The following is a 22,226-nucleotide window of genomic DNA, read 5'->3' on the forward strand; positions in this document are numbered from 1 at the left end:
TATCTTCTGTGCACGCTTCTCTCCAAAGATGATGCTACTTTAGTGGGGGGAATAGAAGCAGCCATTCAGCCCACACACCTCACCAACGTAAAAAGCAACTTCACAACGTCCATGCAGTTTCTGAAGAAGACAGCATTGCTGTTAAGACTCATCCTTTCTCTTGCACACTAGAATCAAGGTTCTTTCTTCTTCTACAAGGAATTTGCTCTATCAGATATAACTTATATCTCAGAAGTGATCTTTGGGATATATCCTCAAATTTCACCAATTTTAAAACAAAATAAGTAAGTAATGAAAAATTATCTCAACACACACTAATTATCTTCTTCTGGATGTCAGATTCCATATCTTTTCTAAAAGGTCTCATCATCTTCTTTCATGAATGGCTAACTTTCGCTTATTTACAAATTACTTCTGGAAATCTCACCTTGCCTCCAAGCCTCCACTGCAATCCCCATGTGGGTTTTTGTTTTTTTTTTTGTTTGTTTGTTTTACTGTTATTATTTTTTATGGTCCAATTTGTGGGTATAAGGATTCCTTCCTGCCTCCCCCCTCCTCCCTCACCATTCCCTGCTTCTTCCATTTCTACCATATTATCACAGTAGTATAGTCCTTTAGAAGCAGTTACAAGTTTAACATTCTGCTACTTAAGTGTATCATGACATTGTAGGCATCAGCAAAGGTAAAATATTCAACATAATAGTGTCAAGTTATATTTAAGTGATTCATTCAGAGTCTTCCTTTTATCAAGGAATAGAGATGCAGCCTGCAATGTATCTTTACTTTTCAGTATGCAAGTCTCCACTGCACAGTTCATTGATGAAAATATATGCACACATTTCTTTACCTATACATTTTTTATTTTGCATGAAAGCTGTGTTTCTATAGCCCTGAGCATGCTGTGAAGGCCCCTTGGCGAGAGTGAATCATGGAGAACAGGTACACAGTAATACCCATCGAAGTGAATTGTCTTCCTTAGAATTTCTCAGCTGATGATGTTTCTCACTTCCTGCTTCATTGGCTATAAGACATTTCAATGTTTAAGTCATGATCAGACAAGCAGAAGTTAACTTCCATCAACTACAATTTCTCATCTTTGCAACTGTTTTTTCACATATTTTTATCTACATATTTTTATGAGCTCTAAGAAGTCATGAATCACCATCTCATTTGGGTCACTTATTAGATCGACCATCTCAAAAATTTTTGTCAATAAAACAAAGCAGAAGGCAAAGAGGGAAGAAATTTTGAACACAATGAAGAGGTCATAGTTGGACAAATCTTTGAATACACAGTAAAAATGGGGAAAAAAGCAAAGACTAGTCTAAAATTCCCACTTGATTAAATATAAACGTGGCCATTATCTGTCAAAAATTATCACTGTAGGATATCCATATGTTCATATTTTACAGACTCTCCAACAATACAAGCAGGTACTAATTAATGAATGAAACCTAACTTTTCTGCTTCTATCCAAATTATTGAAATCCACAGTTTTCATTTTGTATCAATTCTCTCCATTTATATCAAGAGGTAGTACTGATTCTCTTAATAAAAAGATAATTTACATTCCTTAGAGGAAAAGAAAAACTACACAAATAACAACACTAGCAGAGTGCATTTATTGTATCCTCACATAGCTAAATCATATATCTTTTAGCCACTCAAAGAGTTAAGCTGAAAAGATGCTGTTATTTTCATTTTACATTTGGGAAAAATGAAGTTCAGAGAGGTTAAGAGGTACAAGTGCCTTGGAGCTGTGAATAAATTGAAGAAGAAGGTGAGGTAAAAAGGAAAAAATATTAGATTTGCTCTTTTGAAAATGCTTCAGTGGGAAAAATTCAATCTTAATCAGCAACAACAAACACTTATTCAGCATTTACCTCATGGAGCCCTGCTCTGTCTTTTCTGTAATGAAAATTTTACCCAAAGAAAGAGTAGGCATTGCCTTACAGCGTCTCAAATGGCAATATCCCGGAGCACACTGGTCTTCAATATATTTACTCCTCAAACATTCTTAAATTCCAAGATAGCATGAAAGATAATTGTTAACTGAAACCTTTTAATCTAGCACTACTAAGTGACATCTGCTTTGCTTCATTTGATTTTGTTTGGTTAAGCAGATGATAGGGAAGGGGGTGTGCATATGTGTGCGCACACGCATGGGCACAGGTGCAGCTCACCTGAAGGCTCTTGCATACAACGTGCTGATGTCATCATGACATTGCCCTGGCTGCTGCAAGTGTATGTTCCTTTATTCTATTCTGCACCGCAAGGATTCCTCCATCCACTTTTGCTTCTTTTGTTTGTTGATTTTTCCTTCTTTGCTATTCTTTTCTGATGTTTAAATGCAGACATTGATTTGTCAATTTTACTGATCTTAGAGCAACATTTTCTGTTCATTTGTGACCTGGGGTGATTTAAGAAATGTCCATGCCAACTGATATTTAAAAGTGAATATTTCATGAAAAATATGGCCAGAGCTAATATGCTGTATTACAACAATAAAAAAAAAATACTTCATTCAAGCTGCATTCAAGTTGTGGTCATATGGAGAATTTTGATGCTTTTCCAGAGGAAAAAAATGTTAATATTTTATATACCAGGAAACAGAGAAGGAATTAAATAAGGGAAAATAGAATTTCATTTTTATAACATCTTTGCTTTGAGTATACAGTCTTGATTATACATGATTTATTGGATAGCAACTATATTTTAGTATCTAATAAGGAAGATCATTTATACAACTTCCAAACATAAATTTTGTCTAAAGAAAAATGGGAACTATTTTCCTCTCATATGCATTGCATTACGATTGGTTTCTAACATGATTTTTGAGGGGAGGCATGGGTGCGAGTGCGGGGATTGACAAAGGTACCCATTTCCTTTCACTGTTCCTTGAGAGGGCTAGCCATTGAGAGGCAAGAGATGTACAACAGACTTACCCACTCTTCTTCATCGTAGTCTGAATGATGTGGTATGGAGTCCTGCCTTTTCACTGGCGGGGGCTGCTCTCGGGGGCTGCTCTCCTCTTTACTTCCCTTAGGAGAGGGTGTCTTCTTCAGAATTCCCCCTGGTCTTGCAGTGTAAAGTGCTAGAAGAGCGCTTCTGACCAGTTGATCCTTGAAGGCATGTACAAAAAGCTCTGTCTAGAAAGAAATGAACAACATAAGAAACATCGTGGTAGGGACCTCAGTCTAGCGCTAACGAAACATTGACTGCAGATTTGTTGCTACATAAGGCACAAAATGTACAGGCACCAAAGAGAAAATGATTCATACTAATCAATGGACAATAGTTTGGCTCTGGATTGCTGCCACGGACTTGAGATTTTCTGTTTTAACGTTAATGCTGAGGATGTAAATGCAGTATAAGGGCATGGCACAACAGCCTAGAAGCTAAAGCCCTCGCTTCGCATGTGCTGGGTGGGATCCCATTTGGACGCTGGTTCCCATCCAGCTCCCTGCTTATGGCCTAGGAATGCAGTCAAAGATGGCCCAAAGCCTTGAGACCCTGCAAAAATGTGGAAGACCAGGAAAGAAGATCCTGGTTCCTGGCTTTGGATGGTCACAACTCCAGCAGTTGCAGCCACTTGGGGAGTGAATGATCAGACGGAAACTCTTCCTGTCTGTATATCTTACTTTGCAAGGAAAATTTAAAAAATAATAAAGGCAGTATAAATACCATCTGCTTTCTCAATCTTCTCTCTTTTCATTCCAAATCCTGTCTTTGGAGATGAATTTCCCTTGGTATGTTCGTGTGAACAATACCTAGCTGCTTCACCTTTTAAGTAAATCCAAACACACTTTAAAAGAAAATTTGATCAGTCTAAGTACATTTTATATTTTAAACAAGGTGAAGGCTACAGAAAAATAAAGATTTCAAACAATAGTCTGGACAACTCTTTTTGCATGATGGGCAGATCTCAATAGTATAAAGAGGAAGTCTCATCGGAAAAACACTTGGCTCCTACTCCTTGTCACCCTTGAAGTGGTTTCCTCCTCATTCATGTTCAGTGATAGCAAGGTTCTTGGGAAACTTTACATGGCACATTACAAGCTTGGGGTAAATACTTAGTAAGGACTGCAGTAATGGTGGATTCCCAAATAGAAAGGACATTACTGCTGTGGTTTGTGACTTCCTGATGAAATACTTAATAGCTTCACTCTGTTCCAGACTGGAGACTATGGTCATTTATTTTCTGTACTGTAGTACATTTAACATGTGTGTGGCCAAACAACATAGTCAAAGTAGAGAAACAGGTCAAGTACAGACTTATTTTGTTATAATTCACTAGGAATGGGTCATTTAAGACAGTGTTATTCTGAATAATAATTGATACCAAAATCAAATGCAAGGTTAATGTTACTCTTGCTGTAACACAATGAAGTTGCTACTGGGTGTACTCGCAAGGTGCTTGTTATCAGTGTCATATTTAACCACTGGTTAACAAATTATGCCTTAAATCTTCATGTGACTGTCAATAATAATAAAAAAATCAGTTAGAACTTGTGCAAAATAAATCTCTACTAAAATTGCATAGTTGCTATTTGAAATATTAGAAAATTCCATAGCTATGAAGCACCTTCAAGTTAAACTTTTGCTAACCAAATTAGAAAAAACAACAACAAAAAAAATTGTACTGAGATGCTACAGGGGGTTCCTTTTTGTAGGCACAGATGGAATAGGTCCATTTTCCAACAAAATCATTAGATATTTCCCCACTGATAATATCCACCATCAACCTGAAAGGCCCTGTCCTTTTTCCCCTTCTTGCTAAGTGTAAGGTTTCTTGCTATGAACAGTTCTCATTGATAAGTGTAGATAAAATTATCCCTGTAACTACCTCTGCCATAAGGCCTTATTAGAACATTCAAATATCCTGTTAGCATACTAGTCCCATCATGTCACTTCAATTTTTAAAATCCATTTTGAAGGTAAGGAAGCAAGAAATACAGAAAACAAAATATGAAAATAAAAGAGCATAAAATATTTTGGAATATATTAGACAAACAAAATTAAACTTTATGGTGGAAAGTGTCCAAGGAAAAACTCTTCTTTAATTTTTCCAGTGAATTGCTAATACAAGAATGGAAGATATAAAAGAATACAGACAGAAAAAATGGAAAGACAATATCCAAAAAATTCTGTCAATGTAGTCACATTAAAACTGAGAAACATGTTGCTTATACAATTTAATGTAGCATGGATGTGTCCACAATGTGATTTTAAATCTTAAAAAAATGTGAATTTACTCCTGTTTAGATTAACCAATGTATTTCTCTGTTGACACTGCAATATTTTTTTTTATTTATTTCAAGACAAAAGAGCTTGTGTTTGAATTTCTGCTACTATAGCACCAGTCCCCACAATATTCACATAATTACTATGTAGCTAAATATCTATTCACACCCAGTGAAATCTTCTAAAGTACTTGTAATAGCCATCATTTTCTTCTCATGTCATGCACATGCAAAAGTTTCATTTTGGTTATTTAAATCTCATTTGAATTGATTTAACACCAAATGCAAGAAAGATAATGCATTAGATTATCACCCAGAAAATTCTTTGGATAGCTAAAAATGAGGTGCAAACTTTCTTTGTATTCAATGTATCTATTTATGAGAGGAATTATGGGAGGGAGGGAAATGGAAGGGGAGAGGGAGAGACAAAGAAAGAGAGAGACAACGTAAACCAGGTCTCTCCACTGGTGGCGAGAACCCAATTCTTTAAGTAGTCACTGCTTCCTGCAACAGTCAGCATTAATGAAAAGCTGGAGCTGGGAGCCAGAGGTGGCTATCAAACATAAGAACTGTGATTTGGGATGTAGGTACCTTAGCCACTAGGTGAAACCCTCACACCACAAAAGTCTTAAATGCTATAATAGCTAATCTTTGTATCTATGTGGGCAAATGTATCTGACCTCTTGACTGTTCTCAGGATCACAAGGAATTTATCCATAAAATCACATTTTAAAAATCTAAGCATTTCATTGCAATATCCATGTGACCTGAGCAAACATTTGTTTTCTTGACCTGCATAAATTTCTATGTGTAAACCAAAGAACATCTTGGGTATTTTACAATCAAAATAAAATCAAACTTTTTTAGGCATCTAGACTATTGATTCAGATAGCTACATCCAATGCCAGTGTGCTTGGTTCAATCCCTGGTTCCAGCTCCTGACTCAAGCTTATGGCTAAGGCAGATACTGCAGAGCAGTGGTGATGAATCATGAGTTCTGGCCACCCACATAGAAGACCTAGATTGAGACTCCAGTTACCAACTTCAGGCCCCATCCAGTCTGGGCATATGGGGAAAGTACCAACCCATGTGATCTCTCTTTCTCTCTCTCTCTCTCCCTCTTTTAAACATCTTTAAAATATAAATCAAGCTTGAGGTGATGAATGCAGTCCTTTAACTCCAATGTATTTGTATATCACCATTCCTTCAGCTGAGACGAGGCCAGTAAGTCATAAAGAGGATATGCCTGTGTCTCTGTGTTTCCTACTCAGTATTCTAAAGATTTCTTTTCTTGGAAGCACCCTTAATGAAAATGACAGGCCGTCTAAATGTTAAATATATATACAAAACAATTCATTTAAAATTAAAGCGATAAAAGAATAACTCTATATTCAGAGGCAGAATTCTTTGATTTGTTTCAAATTTGAAATAAACAAAACACACACAATATAAAGAAAGACTATCTTAAATATGAAATATTTCCTAGATTTCTTGATGGCTTTCCAATTCCTTTTCTCATACAACTATTTTAGGAAACACACAAAACTATCCAACAAAAATGAAAATTATTAAAAATTACGTCTCTTTTGATTGATTGCAGATAATCCACTAGTTTCCTGAATTTTGATGGCAGAATACACAGAATAGGTTCATATTAAACCACTATTATTTTTACTAGAAATCTCAACTAAGAAAGCCAAGGCATTTTCTATTTAGAATCTCATTTTCTGTGAAAATAATTTAAACCAATGCCTATCTTCAATACAGGAGAACCCAATAACATAAAGAAATGATTATTAGTTTGGTAATCATCTATATGCAAAGAGAATCAAGTTTATATTGATATTGTATATGCTTTAATTTTTTATATAAAAATATTGCTCTGCTTTGCCATTAGTGCACTGATGTGTTTTCAACATGCCTAAAAGTACAATAGGGCTAACAGAAAGTTACCTGACTTACACATATTATCCACTTAGCCTTAGATTAATTACACCATTACATTTTGCAGTTTGTACAAAACTACAATACTTATCTGTTTGTGAAACTTTCATAGGAATTCATATTTACGCTCATCTTTCCTGACTTATTTTTTGAAGTTTCCTTTTTGACTTGTCACCTGCTCACTGACAATGTGGTAACTGAATCCAATTTACTTTAAATTATCTTATCAAGAGCCTTTTTTCATTGACAATGCAACCCATGCCTTCAGATTACACTGTTATCTTTACAGTCTGGTTGTTAAAATCCACCTCTAACAACTTTCTGTACCAGGTTTATTAACATTTTCCACTGTGAGTCCTTCTAGTTAAGAGGCACTCACCTGAACTCATTTTTACAATATATGAATTCTTAAATCAGGGAAATATGACTTTCCAGCAACTCAAAGATCAAATTTATGGATCAAATTCAGTAGTGTCTAACTGATGATTAGACATCAACTAACTGCATGCATGTACATTAATTCCAAGGATTGATCCTTGCATTATATTGCCATGCAAGTCCCCCTAAAGATCTTTTTCTGCATCCCAGTGGATACTCTCCACAGTATCGTTACTATTTCATTTAAGCTAATATTTGTTTCAAGATGTCATTATAAGGCTATCAAAAGGAGGCTAACCTTGTGGCATACAGCGTTAAGCTGCACCCTGGATGAGTAGATCCTAAATGCTATATCACTTATCCAGCTATGATCTCTGCTCATGCGTCATGAGTGACAGCAGAGGTTGGCCTCTGACACAGGAGGGACACAAGAACGAAGAGTGCTGAGCTCTTGTCCTCATCTTGGTTCGCCCTTTGCCATAATGATCTTTGGAGGAGTGAACCAACAGGTAGATCCCTCTCTGTCAATCTCTCTCAGTGTCACTCTGCCTTTTAAATAAAAAAAAGGTTATAAAAAGAACATAATGAGTAAAATATAAACTCCTGAATCTCAGTCCCGAACAACTGAATCAGAATCATCGCTTTACCAAGTTCCCCTAGGGCACTGTTGGCATTTCTTCATGCCCAATAATGCCCAATATTTCAAATCCAACATCTATTCTCAATCTACCTAATGCCCTTGAATCATGCATCCATCTTTCCACAATCTACAACTTTCCCAGTGTCTACATTATAAACATCCTCCTGGGAAACAGCAAGGATGTCAATTGTTTTAATTTTAACTTTAGGAAACACTATTAAAGTTTGCATATGTCCAAAGTGTTCAAATAATTGTATACTCTCCCAGTAGGATATATGTCCTAAAGCCTCCAATTATATTCTCAGAGACATTTGACTCTTAGCGATTCTACTTAGATTCTCAGTGGCATTTCGTTGTAATTTTCCACTATTCACTGGCAAAAAATGCTGAGCACTTCTTAAAAATAATGCTTTGGCATTCATATAACTTCCTCAGTGAACTATGATTTTAGTACATTGACTCACTGTAATTGGGATTTCTCTGTTAATTCCTGTTTTAAAAAATTTTATATATTCCCGTATGTAGTATAAAAAAGGTTATTGGTTCACTGTCATAGATGTATTTAACAAATACTTTTAAGCAGTTATTCAGTTGAATTTTCTACACTGATGCTAATTCATGAAGAAACTTCCTTTTTAGATTTTTGTATGTTATTACTATGAAGAGAATGGGTTTATGTATTCATAGTGACAGCTCTGAGATCATCCCTGCCTCTTCACTGTGCTCCCTCCTCTCTCTATCAGTTTTGCTAAGTGATAATTTTCATTCATTCAATATTTCCAGACTTAATTTGACCAAATCATAATTTGGAAGAAGTAAAAGGCAAGGCAACCTCAGTCTAAAATCTATCGATTTCACCTTTCATATATGTATGAGGTAAAAATGATACTTTTTACATACGAATATCCAGTTGGTCCAGCATAATACACGGAAAAGACAACTTTTTCTTAATGAATTTCTTTGGTAATTTTGTCTTACAATATCTGAACACACAGGTATGGATCCCATTTGTACATTCTGTAAACCCTTCTGCTGATTATATGTCTATGTTATACTAATGTATAAAAACCGTAAAATATAATAGCAGTGTTTTTGTTGAAACACATGAAAACATGTGTTTCAATCTTCACTTGTTCTTATATGTATCATTTGGCATTCTCTTTATTAAGAAATATCTTCAGGAAGAAATTTATATGAGCAAAGCTCCCTCTGTGTCATTTCCTATTCTGAAAATTTTGATTTTTTGGTAGCCTGGATCTTTCACGCAATATCTTAGCTTTTGTTTGTCTATAACAGTCCTTATCTCAGCTTTATTTCTGAGAGACATCTTCTCTGAGAATGGAACTGTAAATTTGCATTTGGTTTTGCTGTAAGTATTTGAAAATATTCCTTGGGTGTTTTGTGGCACATAATTTGATAAGAGGTCTGTTCTATATAATTTTTTTTTTAGTTTACTTTGTCTTTATTCATGGCAACTTGATTACAATGCATCTATGTCTTTATTCTTTAATTTTTATATTTCTTGAATTATACTGAGGTTATTGTATCAATAGTTTTGTTATATTTAAAAACTGTAACCATAATTCATAAAAAAAAACTATTCCCGTTCCCCTTTTCTTTTGCAGTCTAAAGCATTTATACTAGGATTTTTGAAAAATTTTATAAGCAATTCATGTTCTAATTATATTTTTCAAATTTTTTAGTTTAATTTGAATTGTTTTTAAGCCTATGCCTGCAAGTTCACTCTGAGCCTTTTACAAAAAAAAAAAAAAAACCCTAGACAGCAAGATGTAGAATCAAAATTTTTGCCATTCAGTATACTATATAAAAGCATGCAGTGAAAGCAGGAAAACATGACACATAATTGATGTACTGTTGATTCCATACAATATATAGTGTGCAAAAATTTAAGTTTTAATCTGAATTCTATTTGCTTGTTCAGGTCCTGGCTGCTCACTTCCCAATCCAACTCCCTGTCAATGTGCCTATGAGGGAAAAAAAGGATGGCCTGCTTGGCCGCTGACACCACGTAGAAGACCCAGCTATAATTGCATGTTTATAGCTTTGGCTTGATCTAGTCCTGGCTACTGTGGTCATTTTAGGGAATGAATCAGCCTTCTTTCCAGTGTTCTGTCTCTGTAACTTTACAATTCAAAACAATGAATCTGAAAAGAAAAAAATCAACTCTGGAACTTCTCTTCATCTAAACCACTTATTACAAAGTACTCATTAAACTTCTTAGTTTCGTCAACCATAAAAGAAAACGAAATTCCTTATATTCATTAAGTTATTCCCTTTCTGCTGGAATTTGAATGTACACAGGAGAGGTTGCAATGAAAACCAATCAGAAATCCATTCTCAAGAGTTTTAATTTAGCATATTGTCCTATCTTCCTGGCACTGTTATTACAGAAAATAAAAGGTCGTTAAGGAAATGCTGACTTTTGGGAAGAAATATATCTCATTTTGCTTTGAATATAATAGATTAGCTTGGTATAGGATATTAAAGAATGAAAAACATTTGCAATTGGAAGCTGTGATTTTTCTCAAATATACCTAGAGCTTCCTTCAACATTTATAAGATTTTTTTAAGAAAATACCAGTAATAATATTATAACAGCCATATTTTAAAATTCTTCTATTACAAAATTTAAGGGCCATGCCTATGCAGTGTTTGTTATATAGCATCAAGCATATAATTCAGTTCTCTGCTTGACAGTGCCTTCTGAGGAGCATGATAAGGATGGCTTGCTAAGCAACATTTCTACATCCATTTGAAATGGCCAAAGCAATGGGGATTTCAGCAAGGAGAGCTCCCTGTGCATTATGACTACTTAGGCATTTGTTTTTCTTATTTCTGCTTCAGTTTCTTTACATCACACTCTTCCCTGAGCTTTTCTCTTTCTCTTCCTATCCCTTCACTTCTAATCCATTGCCTTTCCATTCCTTCCCTTCCCTTGTCATTGTGTAATAGCATATCTTGAAACAGAGGACAGAAACTGCATTTTTACCTGACCCTTTTCTAATCCTTGTACATCTTATACTAAAATTTTCACTTAGCATTTTTTAATTGGGGTTATTTAGATAAACTCTGAATTTTTACCATGTTAGAATCTGGTATTATAAGTGAATGATTTCTTCATTATTTTCACAAACTAGCCATTAGAGTATTTACTAGAAACTTTTAATTTATAATTCAGTTTACCTTAGTTGGTGTACCGTAGGGCATGAAAACAATGTAGAAAATATTTTTATAAGTATTAATGTGAAATTTCAGCTTTGTTGTTTCCAACTCACTCCCTTGTTTCCTCAGTTCTTTGTCTAAGCATCCATCATGGCACTCAAGACATACCGTGTTGAAATTCACAGATACATAAAGAGTATGTTTATGCACACATTTTTAATCCAGATGTTCATATAATTGGGAAGGTTCAACCATGAAAATAAAGTTGTCTAGCTCATAGAATTATGAAAAGTGAAGACCTTATAAGAGCGCTACAAAGTAATTAACCGTCAGATAAATGCTAACTATTATCACCAAGATCATTATCATTATTATCATAGCTATTACCATCAAAAACCTTAGTTACTCAGGAATAAGATACCTGGGACTTATTTCATTCCAGTTCTTTTGTGTCATGCCCAGACTCTACCAAGCAGTTTAAATTCAAGAAATATTTTACTTTTTATAAATACTGATGTTTGTTTATTTTAGGAAAATGGATGCTTACAGGGCTTGACTTTTGTATGACAACATTAGCTGTAAGTCTTGGTTCCAAGTAGCAGCATAGAGGATGGGAACTGCTCATGGATCTATAAATATCTGTGAGTCTGAAACCCTGAATATGCTTCCTTAACAACCTCGATTTCCCTGGTACTTTTTGCTTTTCTGCACAATCTGGGCATATGTTTAGTTGAAATTGATTCTGTTATTCTCATCTCCATGTTTGATGGCTTACTTTGGAAAAAACTCTCATCTCTTCACAGAAAAGTCCAAGACTTCTCTCCACATCCTTCCTCAGCCTTTCTGCCTATCCCATCTTACTTAACTGAAATCTAGTGGTCAAAGGCTATAAAATATCACTGTTTCCCAGTAAGTCTGAATGTGGATAATTTCTGTTATTCTTGTAAAGATCAACTGATGAATTCCTCAAAGAGAAATCAGTTTCCAAATATACCAATTCAGAGTTAGTACATGACATTGAAAGAGAAGATAACAGGACGCAATGCAGAACAAACAAGACTACAGAACTAGAGCAAAAAATGATTACTAAGAATGTTGAAATTATACCTGAGATTCAGCGTAGATTAGTAGACTTTTAGCTGTTTTCCACAAAACAGTAAAAATGGGTGTCTAAAATGACGATTATGTGATTTTTTCTCACTATAGAATTCATTTTATTAAGTAAACATAGCTTATATTATGTATATTTAAATATATACAATAAATTTAATTAGAGAAAATGAGTTTTTTTTTAATATAATTTTATTTCCTAATTCATGTTGTGCAAAATTCATGAAACTAAAAGAAAAAAATGTTTAAGCCTGCAGGGCTGGTTCAGTGGCATAGTAGGCTAATCCTCCACTTCTCAAGGGCCAGAATCCCATATGGGCACTGGTTTGAGTGCCAGCTGCTCCAGTTCCAATTCAGCTAATTTTGTATGACCTGGGAAAGCAGCAGAGGATGAACCAAGGTCTTGAGCCATGCATCCACCGGAAGGCCCAGAGAAGCTCCCGGGTCAAGCTTCAAATTAGCTTAACTCTAGCAATCCCAACAGTTTGGGAAGTGACCCAGTGAATGAAGGATTTCTCTCTGTCTCTTTCTCTCTCTCTCTCCTCTTTCTCTCCCCCTCCCCACCCCCGGCTTTCAAGTAAAATAATTAAGTGTTTTTAATAAAGAAAAAATATTTAAGCCTAAATATTGCTAATATTTAACCGTGACTTAAGATATCTCTACAAGTATTTTACTTAAATGCAGAATTCTTGAAGTGTGTTATAAGCTATGGGCAACGTTGAGTCTTCACACGCTATGCAAAACTGTTAACTGAGGCAATTCTTTTAAGTTCCAGGAATGCATTCATGAAACAATACAAATTTAACTTTAAAAAAAAGTCCTCTTGGTTTCAAGGATTGAGATTTATGAGGAGACAAAGCTTGTCTGCTCAGTAGAAAACACTGCGGGGTTTGGGCAGTCATGGCGAAGCTGGATTAAAGGAGCAGAAAGCTGCCGCCTCAACCATTGCAGCAAGATGTAAATGATGTATGAAATGACGAATCCCTGTCCAACACTCAGGAAGAATATAAATACTGCACTGTAATCACTGCAGTGCTGGCAATTTGCTAAAATGTTCTGCTTAGGTGATCCCAGAAAAATCTCACCTCATATAGAAATCCTAGAAAGAAATATGCCAAAATGAAATTTTACTATTTCACTCTACATAACAATCACTCATTTTCTTCTCACCCCCCCCGCCCCCAGCCTCTAAGGACATTTTTTGGCCTATAGAATATTTTTAGATTACTAAGAAATTGGTGCACCATAATTTTAAATAATAAATAAATAAATAAATAAATGTCAGAACACATGAATTACAATAGATATCAAAATTAAATTCCATTTTAAAGCTAGCCAGTTCCAGTTGTAACCCAGGTTTTGTTCCAATTCTAGGCTTTACTCTAGGTGGATGACTTGGCAAATTTTTCTTAAAATTCTATGGCCTTAGGCATTTTCTCTGTGTATGATCCATTTTTGTGAAGTTGAAATGGACATAAGATGAGAAATCACTTGCCATGACACAAAAGAGCTCCTTGTGAATGGTGGGTACATATTTTGCTCCCTTTTCATAGTGGAGACACTTCTTTCTGGGATATAAAGAAAGTTGTATTTCAATCTGGATGTCTTAAGTTAGGGGATTCTCCTTTTAACTTATGAGAAAGCTCACTTGATGCTTCTGAAGATTTGATATTTAATTTTTAATGAAAAGAGATACTGACTTTCGGTTATAAGGAAAGTGTACAATATAAACCAATAAGTAGAAAAAACACAAGGTATTGTGACCATAAATTATTACCTCAGAATTAAAAGTACACATATATACACTTCCCCTATTGTTAAGAATCTGCTCCTCAAAGAGATGAAGCACCACACAGATTCAAAGGCTAAAGTCACAATATGAACTTTTTTTTAATCTATTTGTTCAAGGACATATTTAATAAATGTGTCCCATAATGAATCGCCAGGTGTTCTCAGAATGCAGAGGTGAAGGATGAAAACATTGGAATTAGCCTCTAGGACACCTGCTTTATACAATTAAAATGAAGCTGTCATTTTCTTGGCCCATCATGGTTCTCTCTGCATCACACTCATCCTATAATTATTATACAAGATGAGACCAAGCATCAACCACAGACCAGACTTCTTTTCCTTTTAGAAACAGGCACATTTGGAAAAATGAAGATTTAAATTCCACTAGATTCCAAATACTAACTAATACTTTCAGGACTCTTTGGAATCTTCTCCTAGTAGATGATGATATACCAGAAAACATACTGAGGCAGAAGACTTGCCCTATGCCACTAACAGCAATCCACACAAAAGTTCTGCCTTCACACAAAGGACTTCTTCCTCAAATGTGAGGCTTTGTACACAGAGAAACTAGATCATCATCAGAGGAAAAGCCATCTTCAAACATCCAATTTATTCAATAAATAAAGAAAACCAAGGATGTCAAAGTAAAGAAAAAACACATGCATCAAGAAATAATAGGTTTAACTTCCTGCTAAGAAGAAAAACTGATGTTCAGTAGCATCTTAAAAATATGAGGTAAATTCATTTTGATCCAGAAGCAGTATTTTGAAGGTTACTTTTAACTTCTTCTATTTTACGTTTACCAATATAGTGAAATATAACATATGCTGAAAGCAACACCAGTAGGTATTGAATACTTCATTTTGCCTACTGTGGTGATGATTCGGCTCTTACTTGTTCTGCAAGCATTTTTAAAGAATTCTTCAAGCTGTCTGGAGAACGCTGGCTCGCAGAACTAAGCAGTCGGTCCGCATGGGTTGCTATTAGAGGCTGCAGCTGATTGATGTTGCTCAGAACTTCTTTTGCTTTGGCTGTGTTTTCGGGTGAGTAGTAAATAAACTGGTATCCAGTACTGCAACAACAAAGATAATGACAGGTTACACATACTCACGCAAATAAAGAACCTGTAACCCTTGACACAGCAGGTTAAACAATAAACACAGCCTCAAATACATCATGTCCTATTTAACAGATAAGAACTGTTCCAAGACAGGTTTACAACACCCTAAAAAGTTTTAGCAAAGTACATTTTAGGACTAGGCAGGATAATCCAGTTCTTTTTTTCAAAGAGTCTATATATCTAGAACAATTATATTGAACCTATTAACATGTTTATTAATGAATAATAAACATGAATAATAGAATAATAAAATGAATAATAGAGACAGAAAAGGGTGAGCTGTTATATTTGAGTTAATCTCAATGTAAATATTGTCTTTCCACTTGTTAGCTGGATGACAATGTACATCCTGCAGCTTCATTATTAAGTAAGTGGGAGTAATTGTGGAAATAATTCTAGAAGGCAGGTAAGATTAGAGATCACTCATATAAAATGATCTAATATACTGACCTTCCCATGATAATTGGGAAGATGGGGTTGGAAATGGTGGCTAATATTATCAGCAAATAAATGGAGATAAAATAAATCCCAAGTGGCCACATGGATGATTTTATTGTATAAGAAAACACAGCTAAAATTTCCATTGTTTCCTGTACCTCTTGTTCTTGTGGTATATGATCTGACTTTGAAAATGCAGCTAAATTGTTTATTAAATGAAGATTATCAACTCATCATTACTGAGAAACTTATTGAGTATGTTATGAAAAAATTCATAGAGTAAAGCAAAAATGATTAGCTTCCTTAGGAAGGATGAAAGAAGCATTCTAGCAAAGAAAAAAAGACACAGAGATAACACTGGCCACTCAGAAGAGATGATGGCTAATGCGTTTGCATGGTCGGTATGACTTTGCTCACATCCATATACACTCAACTGTCAAAGCACTTGTTGCTTGTACCTTGCAGATTATGCTGAGTATTGATTGAACATTTCTACCATATTTAATGGCTAAGTTATTTAAATTATCACATTCTTTTATTTGGTGAAATTAGAGGCCAACAAGAAAAATAAATATCTAGGAAGCAAATCCCTCTTCCTTCTTTTATACTAAAGATGCTTTTCAAGGGAAACTATCAGGCTCTTTCAGGAGATATTATTTTGCAACCATACAATGAGTGCCTTTCATAATTTACTGATTTTATTTTTGTTGTCATAAGATGATTAAAACACATGTCCTTGGATGCTTGAATTATTTAGAAGATAGAGCTAGACGCCATTGGGGGTTACATGTTCATGAGAGCTAAGAAACACATTGTTAATCTGATTTACTCTCAGTTTCTTAATTGTAGCTGCTTAAGAGGACAAAAGAAGTTGAAACATTTTACTTATATTTTGATGCAAATTAAGGTGAATGAGAAATCACAAGCAAGAGGAGGAAGAAAGAAAGAAAAAGGAAAGGATATCTCTTCATGAGGTGAGCACCTCTTACAGAAGCATACCAAAATCTAGACAACAGAAATCACACTCTGAAGTGTCCCTTTGTTCCTTTGTGCCAGACTGGGTAGTTCAGCCCAGGATAGTTTTAGTAGATCAAACCAATCTGTGACATTTTTTGCAGGAGATGATTATTTAAAGGTATTTATGAGTCATCAAAAAGTGGACAACTTTTGCTCTCCAGCAGCTATCAGCAGATATGGTGGCTCTTCCCTGATCTTCCTTCCTTGGTCTGTGCCTGTGATGTGAGCAGCACCTTGCTTGTGTGCTGGTAGGGGTACCGATAGGCCTACTTTGTGGCTGGGTCCCTGGCACACAAGAATGCTTGGTCACGTGTGGCCTCTGTCACGTTCTCCACATGGCCCTCTGAGTGTGTCACCACTGCTTTCTCATTTACTCAATCCTACTCATTCTCTGTGATGCCTATCATTACTGCCTTCCTTCTTTACCTCATCTCATTCTTTCTTGGCCATTCTTTGTTACTTTATTCCTGACTATGACCTATGATCATTATCTTTTATACCTAGTTTTTAAAGTCCAGATCCTCTTATATTTTACTCTATTAGGTATATTTCAGAGATTTATGACTCATGTGTTAAGTGGTGCCCAAATTTGAATGGCATAAAATTCACTTACATATGAAGACAAAGCCTGTATGCTCACATTTTTTTAAAAAGGTGGGTTCCTTGGCAATACCAGGAAATTCTGCTTCAATAGGTTTAGTATTTGTAGTAAGCAGCTGAAGATCTCTGGATTATAATGGACAACTGAGCATCTTTAGAGTCACTGCTACCCCTGCCTTGACTCTGACAGCCCCTCAAAATTCTTAAACATCCTGCATAATGTGTATAAAACTTACCCTTAAGGTGATCTAATTTTTGTAGGGCAAGATATGAAGGATTTCATAGGGAAACAATGTAAAGATTATTGAGGGTAACATTTTTTGAAATTCGTCCTTACCAGAAATTTTCAAAGCACATCATGGGAAATATGCATTATTCAACAAATGTGGATATGTTCTAAAAATGCTGGCCTCCAAATACGCTTACAATTAGTTCAGTTTAAATGATTTTTAAAAAACAAATCACTTCTTTTATAAGCTACGTTTACATTTCCTCTTTATATTCTTTATCAATTGTGTTGGCTTCTTTTTCATAGTTTTGTTTGGCCAATATTTTTCATCATTCTGTCATCTTATCCCCCCTAACGGATTTCCTCTCCACCCATAATACATCACAGGACCCAATCTTAACCCCTGCCTCCTGCAGCTCAGTCAGTCTCCTTTGGAACAGTCATATATTAGACACTGGTTGTGTGCATGAAGTCTTAATGATGAACACCTTCCCTAGTGAGCCTGAAAGATTGATTTTCCTCAATAAAACCAACGTTGGTATCCATGAAATAGTATGGCATGGGAAAAGATATCACCATCCATAAAATAATTTTAAGTATACATAAATTTTATCTAACTTTTCAGTGCCTTACTCTTTAAACATGTCATATTCTAATAATTATAGCTTCTTAAATGGAAAGCTATGCATATAATTTAATTATCTAGATAAGAGGAATGCAGCTAAACACTATTTTATAGTGATATGAAACTGAGTCCACTAGGATCAGCTATCAGTCAGATAAGCCACAAGACAAAACATTGGATAAAACGTACTTTGCAAGATATTAATAACATGTAAACCATTTGTAATCAAAACTAGAATTTGTTTTGCATTTTCTATTGATATTATGATTGATTAAAGTACACATATTTACAAAAATGTATGTACTTTATATACTAAAATAATTTGGTTTAAAAATGATAATTTAACATAGAATATAGTGATTTTTCTTATTTTTACAGATTCCATATTTTAAAGATGTAAAGAAAGTTAAGACACAGTGAAACATTTTCTTTAATTGAATTTGCACCTAATTAAGACAAGGATTTCCATATTATTAAGTGTATGGTAAGCCTCTGATCTTTGTGTTACATCTTTGCTATTTCTCTAATTTTTGTCCTGGAAGATCCCAGGACTCAGTGATTGGAACTCTTTTTCTTATAATTTTCATGTTTCTCCTATATAGTGTCTTTTAATCTCTGGTCTTAAATACTTCATCAGTACCCATAATTTTCAAGTTTATATCACTAGCCTAGTCTTTTTCCCATATTTCCAATAAGCAAGAGATATCCTCCTGAGAGCCACAAGTTAACAAGTCCTAAAGCAAGCTCCTGCCCTGTCCTGGTTCTCAATAACCAGTTCTTCAGTAAGCCACCACAACCTTGCTTTATAGAAAGTCTATTTAATAATGTCTATAACTCTTCTCTTCATCTCCTACTCTTTGCCAAAGTTTCAGAAAACCTTCCTTTCATCCAAACTAACTCAGAGACTATCAACTTATTTTCACTGTCCTTTCAACCAACCATCCTGGTATAAGCACCGTCATTTTTTTAAAAAAAAATTTTTAATTATTTTTTAATTATATCATTGACAATCTTTACATAGTTAATTAGGGTAAAAAGGTTCAAGGGCTATAGGAAAGTGGGTAAGACTATTATTTCCATATTGTTTCCTTCATATTTAAAGGGGAATATTGAGTGAGAAGGCCCACCCAATTTCCCACCCACCCCAGGTCCTGGATACAGGACATGTTCTGAGGTTCTTGCTCAAGTGGTTTTGATAGTTCACCAGTTATGAATCGCTGCCAATCTTGTCACTCCAAGCACTATGAGGTCGCTGAAGAATCCACTGATTGACATAGTCCATCATAGAGTCTCTGTTTGCCTTGTATTTCGCTGCCAACAAATAGCTGAGGTGGTTGATTGACTTGTTGTCTTCTGTCTTTTCTTGGTTAGGGTTCAGAGTTCAGCATTTTGATTGAGGAGATCTCCAAAGAAACTTTGCCTGAGGTGTTCCCAGACCAGATTCTTGTATGTACTAACAAGTACAGGGCTCAGCACAGTCCATTGCCCCAATCAGTTGGTGGTAGCAATCGCTGGGTTGGTTCGGTTTTCAGCCCTGACTTCCACTGGAACCAATGGGTGTTGCAGTCCAGCCTGGTTCTGCCCAGCATACACTCGGCCCTCACATAAACCAGTGGTAGCTAGTTGGAGAGACCCACAATAACCTCCAGCAGGCCTGCTCCCTACCCTGGTTTGCCAGTACGTGCAACAGACTAGTCCAGTCTGTCCAATCTGTCCCACACCCCATTTGGTTCTCATACATGCCAATGGGTATTAAAGCTTTGTTCCATCTAACCAGCTCCACTATGCAACCCACACAGATGCTGTTGGGTGTATGTCTAGCCACCCCAGACCCTGTACTACTTTTCGTGCCCTCCAGTGGAAGTGGTAAACCAAGAGGGAGGAGCCCACTATTTCCCTCCCAGGCCTCTCTCACTCCTGGATTATGCACTCTCCAGGTAGTTCTGTAGTTTGACTTGACAGAATTAGCCCCAGTGCCAGCTTCTGCCAGCTGATGTTGCCGCTAAGCCAAACAACTCTCACGCACTCTAATTTTGTTTGCATCAGTAGGAATAATCAGCCCAGCCTGGCTTTTCCCTGATCTAGTTCACATGAGGCGCACAAGTGTTGTGGCCCTCCTTAGTCTGGTCTGTCCCCATCCCAGTACATAAGCACCATCATTTTCTATTGCTGTAATCTATACTGTGTGTTCCCTACCACTGTCCTTACACTTACATATTTGGGATAAGTATTCACTAACATTTGAGACTGCTTCTTAAGGTTTGACGAAGCTAGAGGACAGGTAAGTGAGAAAAATGAAGCAGTTCTGATTAGTCCCCTCTATACTTCTGATGGAAAGAAGACCATCCCTCAGGATTATGGTTATCAATTGTACCTTTTATCCCCATGTACTGCTTCCTCCACTCCTTAATTCTCGTGTTCACATAAGCTACCAGTTTGGGCAGTAGAGTTTTTGGGAAATGGAAGTTCAGGCAATAAATAGGCAAGGAGGAAAAAAGGTAAGAAAAACACAGGGGAAGTGAAGTGGTCCTTTGGCAGAGTGTTAAAATCACTGCTTAGGATGCCTGCTTCCCTTTCTCTCTACTTTAATCCCACTTTTTACTGTTGTGCACTCAGAGAGGATGCAAATGATGGCTCAAGGACTTGAGTTCTGGACACCCACATGGGAGATCTGCATTGACTTCCAGATTTCTCTTAGCATCTGCCCAGCTCAGTCCTAGCTGTTGCAGCATTAGGTCAGTAAAGCAGTGATTAGATCTCTCTTTCTCTCTCTGCCATTGAAATAAAATGAAAATAGAGGAGAAGAAACATGGGCAGATCAGCAAAGCATTCTTTCAGGTACTGTGTCTGCTTATATGCCAGAGTTCAGCTTCCCAAGACAATCTATTTGCATATTTGTTTTCAAAACAAGCACTACTTATATACTTTAAAAAGGAAACTCTGGAATCCAGGGGGAGAGATAACCATGCATTCAGCTCTAGCTGCAAAGAAACACGGGTGGATAATAAAATGAAAATTTACACCTTAGTGCACTTGAATGTAGCCTTCTGGCTTCACAGGGCTTAACAATATGCTTCACAAAATTGTAGAAGGCAAAATCATACCCCTCTGCTTCCCCAGAAAATACATTCAGTGTTCTCTTTGAAGTGAGTCTTAGAGAAAAGAATGGCAAGAAAAACATTTGTTTTATTTATCTCCCATGGGTTTCACTTAGATAATTAAATGAATAACATGATCTGGGCTTAAACTGATGTTTATTTTCAAAAACTTTTAAAAAATCTTGGTTTCATGGGCATTTTAAAATCAGAGTGGTCTGATCAAAGCTCGATTCTGCCACTTGTTAGCTTTGTGACAAGTGATGCTAATTATGTGAGAATTGTCCTCTAAACTTCATTTTGCTTAAACTCACTTTTCTCTAAGAAAATATATATAAATGCTCTGATCATATTGGATCTCACCATCTTTTGTAAGCTTTCAACGGAATTTAATTTTTCTCTGTGCATTTGATGTGGTATCATTCCTGCCCAAATAATTTTCTAATCACCGTAAATCACCTTGATGCCAACAAAGTCTGATGCTCTTTTACTTACTCCAGTGCACTGTTCTGATTTGTCCTTGATTTTGACATTTTTCTTCACCAGCATAAAATGATTTGTTGATTTGCATTTCTACGCAGTCTGGCTTTTACTTTACAAATCTGAATGGATTAATATCCAAGTTAAGTTCCATAGATTCCCTTCAATCTCTACCACTTCTCAGGAACTCTCTGGATCAAATCAATGTATACATCAACCAAAGTATCCAGTTACACAAGTACTAGAAGAGAAACCATTCCCAAATATATTGCAAAATGGATATTTACCATGATTATGTGTTAAATATTGGTTGTACGACATACAATTCTG

The 22,226-nt window shown here is 35.8% G+C and overlaps 1 protein-coding gene across 3 annotated transcripts in view; it reads right to left on the minus strand.

The window, feature by feature from the left end:
* The window catches only part of INPP4B (inositol polyphosphate-4-phosphatase type II B), a 377,559-nt gene that overhangs the window by 115,427 nt on the left and 239,906 nt on the right, over nucleotides 1-22,226 (minus strand). For all 3 annotated transcript variants that reach the window (XM_040967293.1, XM_040967292.1, XM_040967290.1), the window contains 2 exons: nucleotides 15,187-15,364; nucleotides 2,946-3,149 (listed from right to left, as the gene is read on the minus strand). In XM_040967293.1, the coding sequence (XP_040823227.1) occupies nucleotides 2,946-3,149; nucleotides 15,187-15,364 (382 nt within the window). The remainder of the gene's footprint in view (nucleotides 1-2,945; nucleotides 3,150-15,186; nucleotides 15,365-22,226) is intronic.

Source organism: Ochotona curzoniae, unplaced genomic scaffold (genome assembly GCF_017591425.1).
Source record: "Ochotona curzoniae isolate NIBS_2020 unplaced genomic scaffold, NIBS_Ocur_1.0 scaffold_4506, whole genome shotgun sequence".
Taxonomy (NCBI): domain Eukaryota; kingdom Metazoa; phylum Chordata; class Mammalia; order Lagomorpha; family Ochotonidae; genus Ochotona; species Ochotona curzoniae.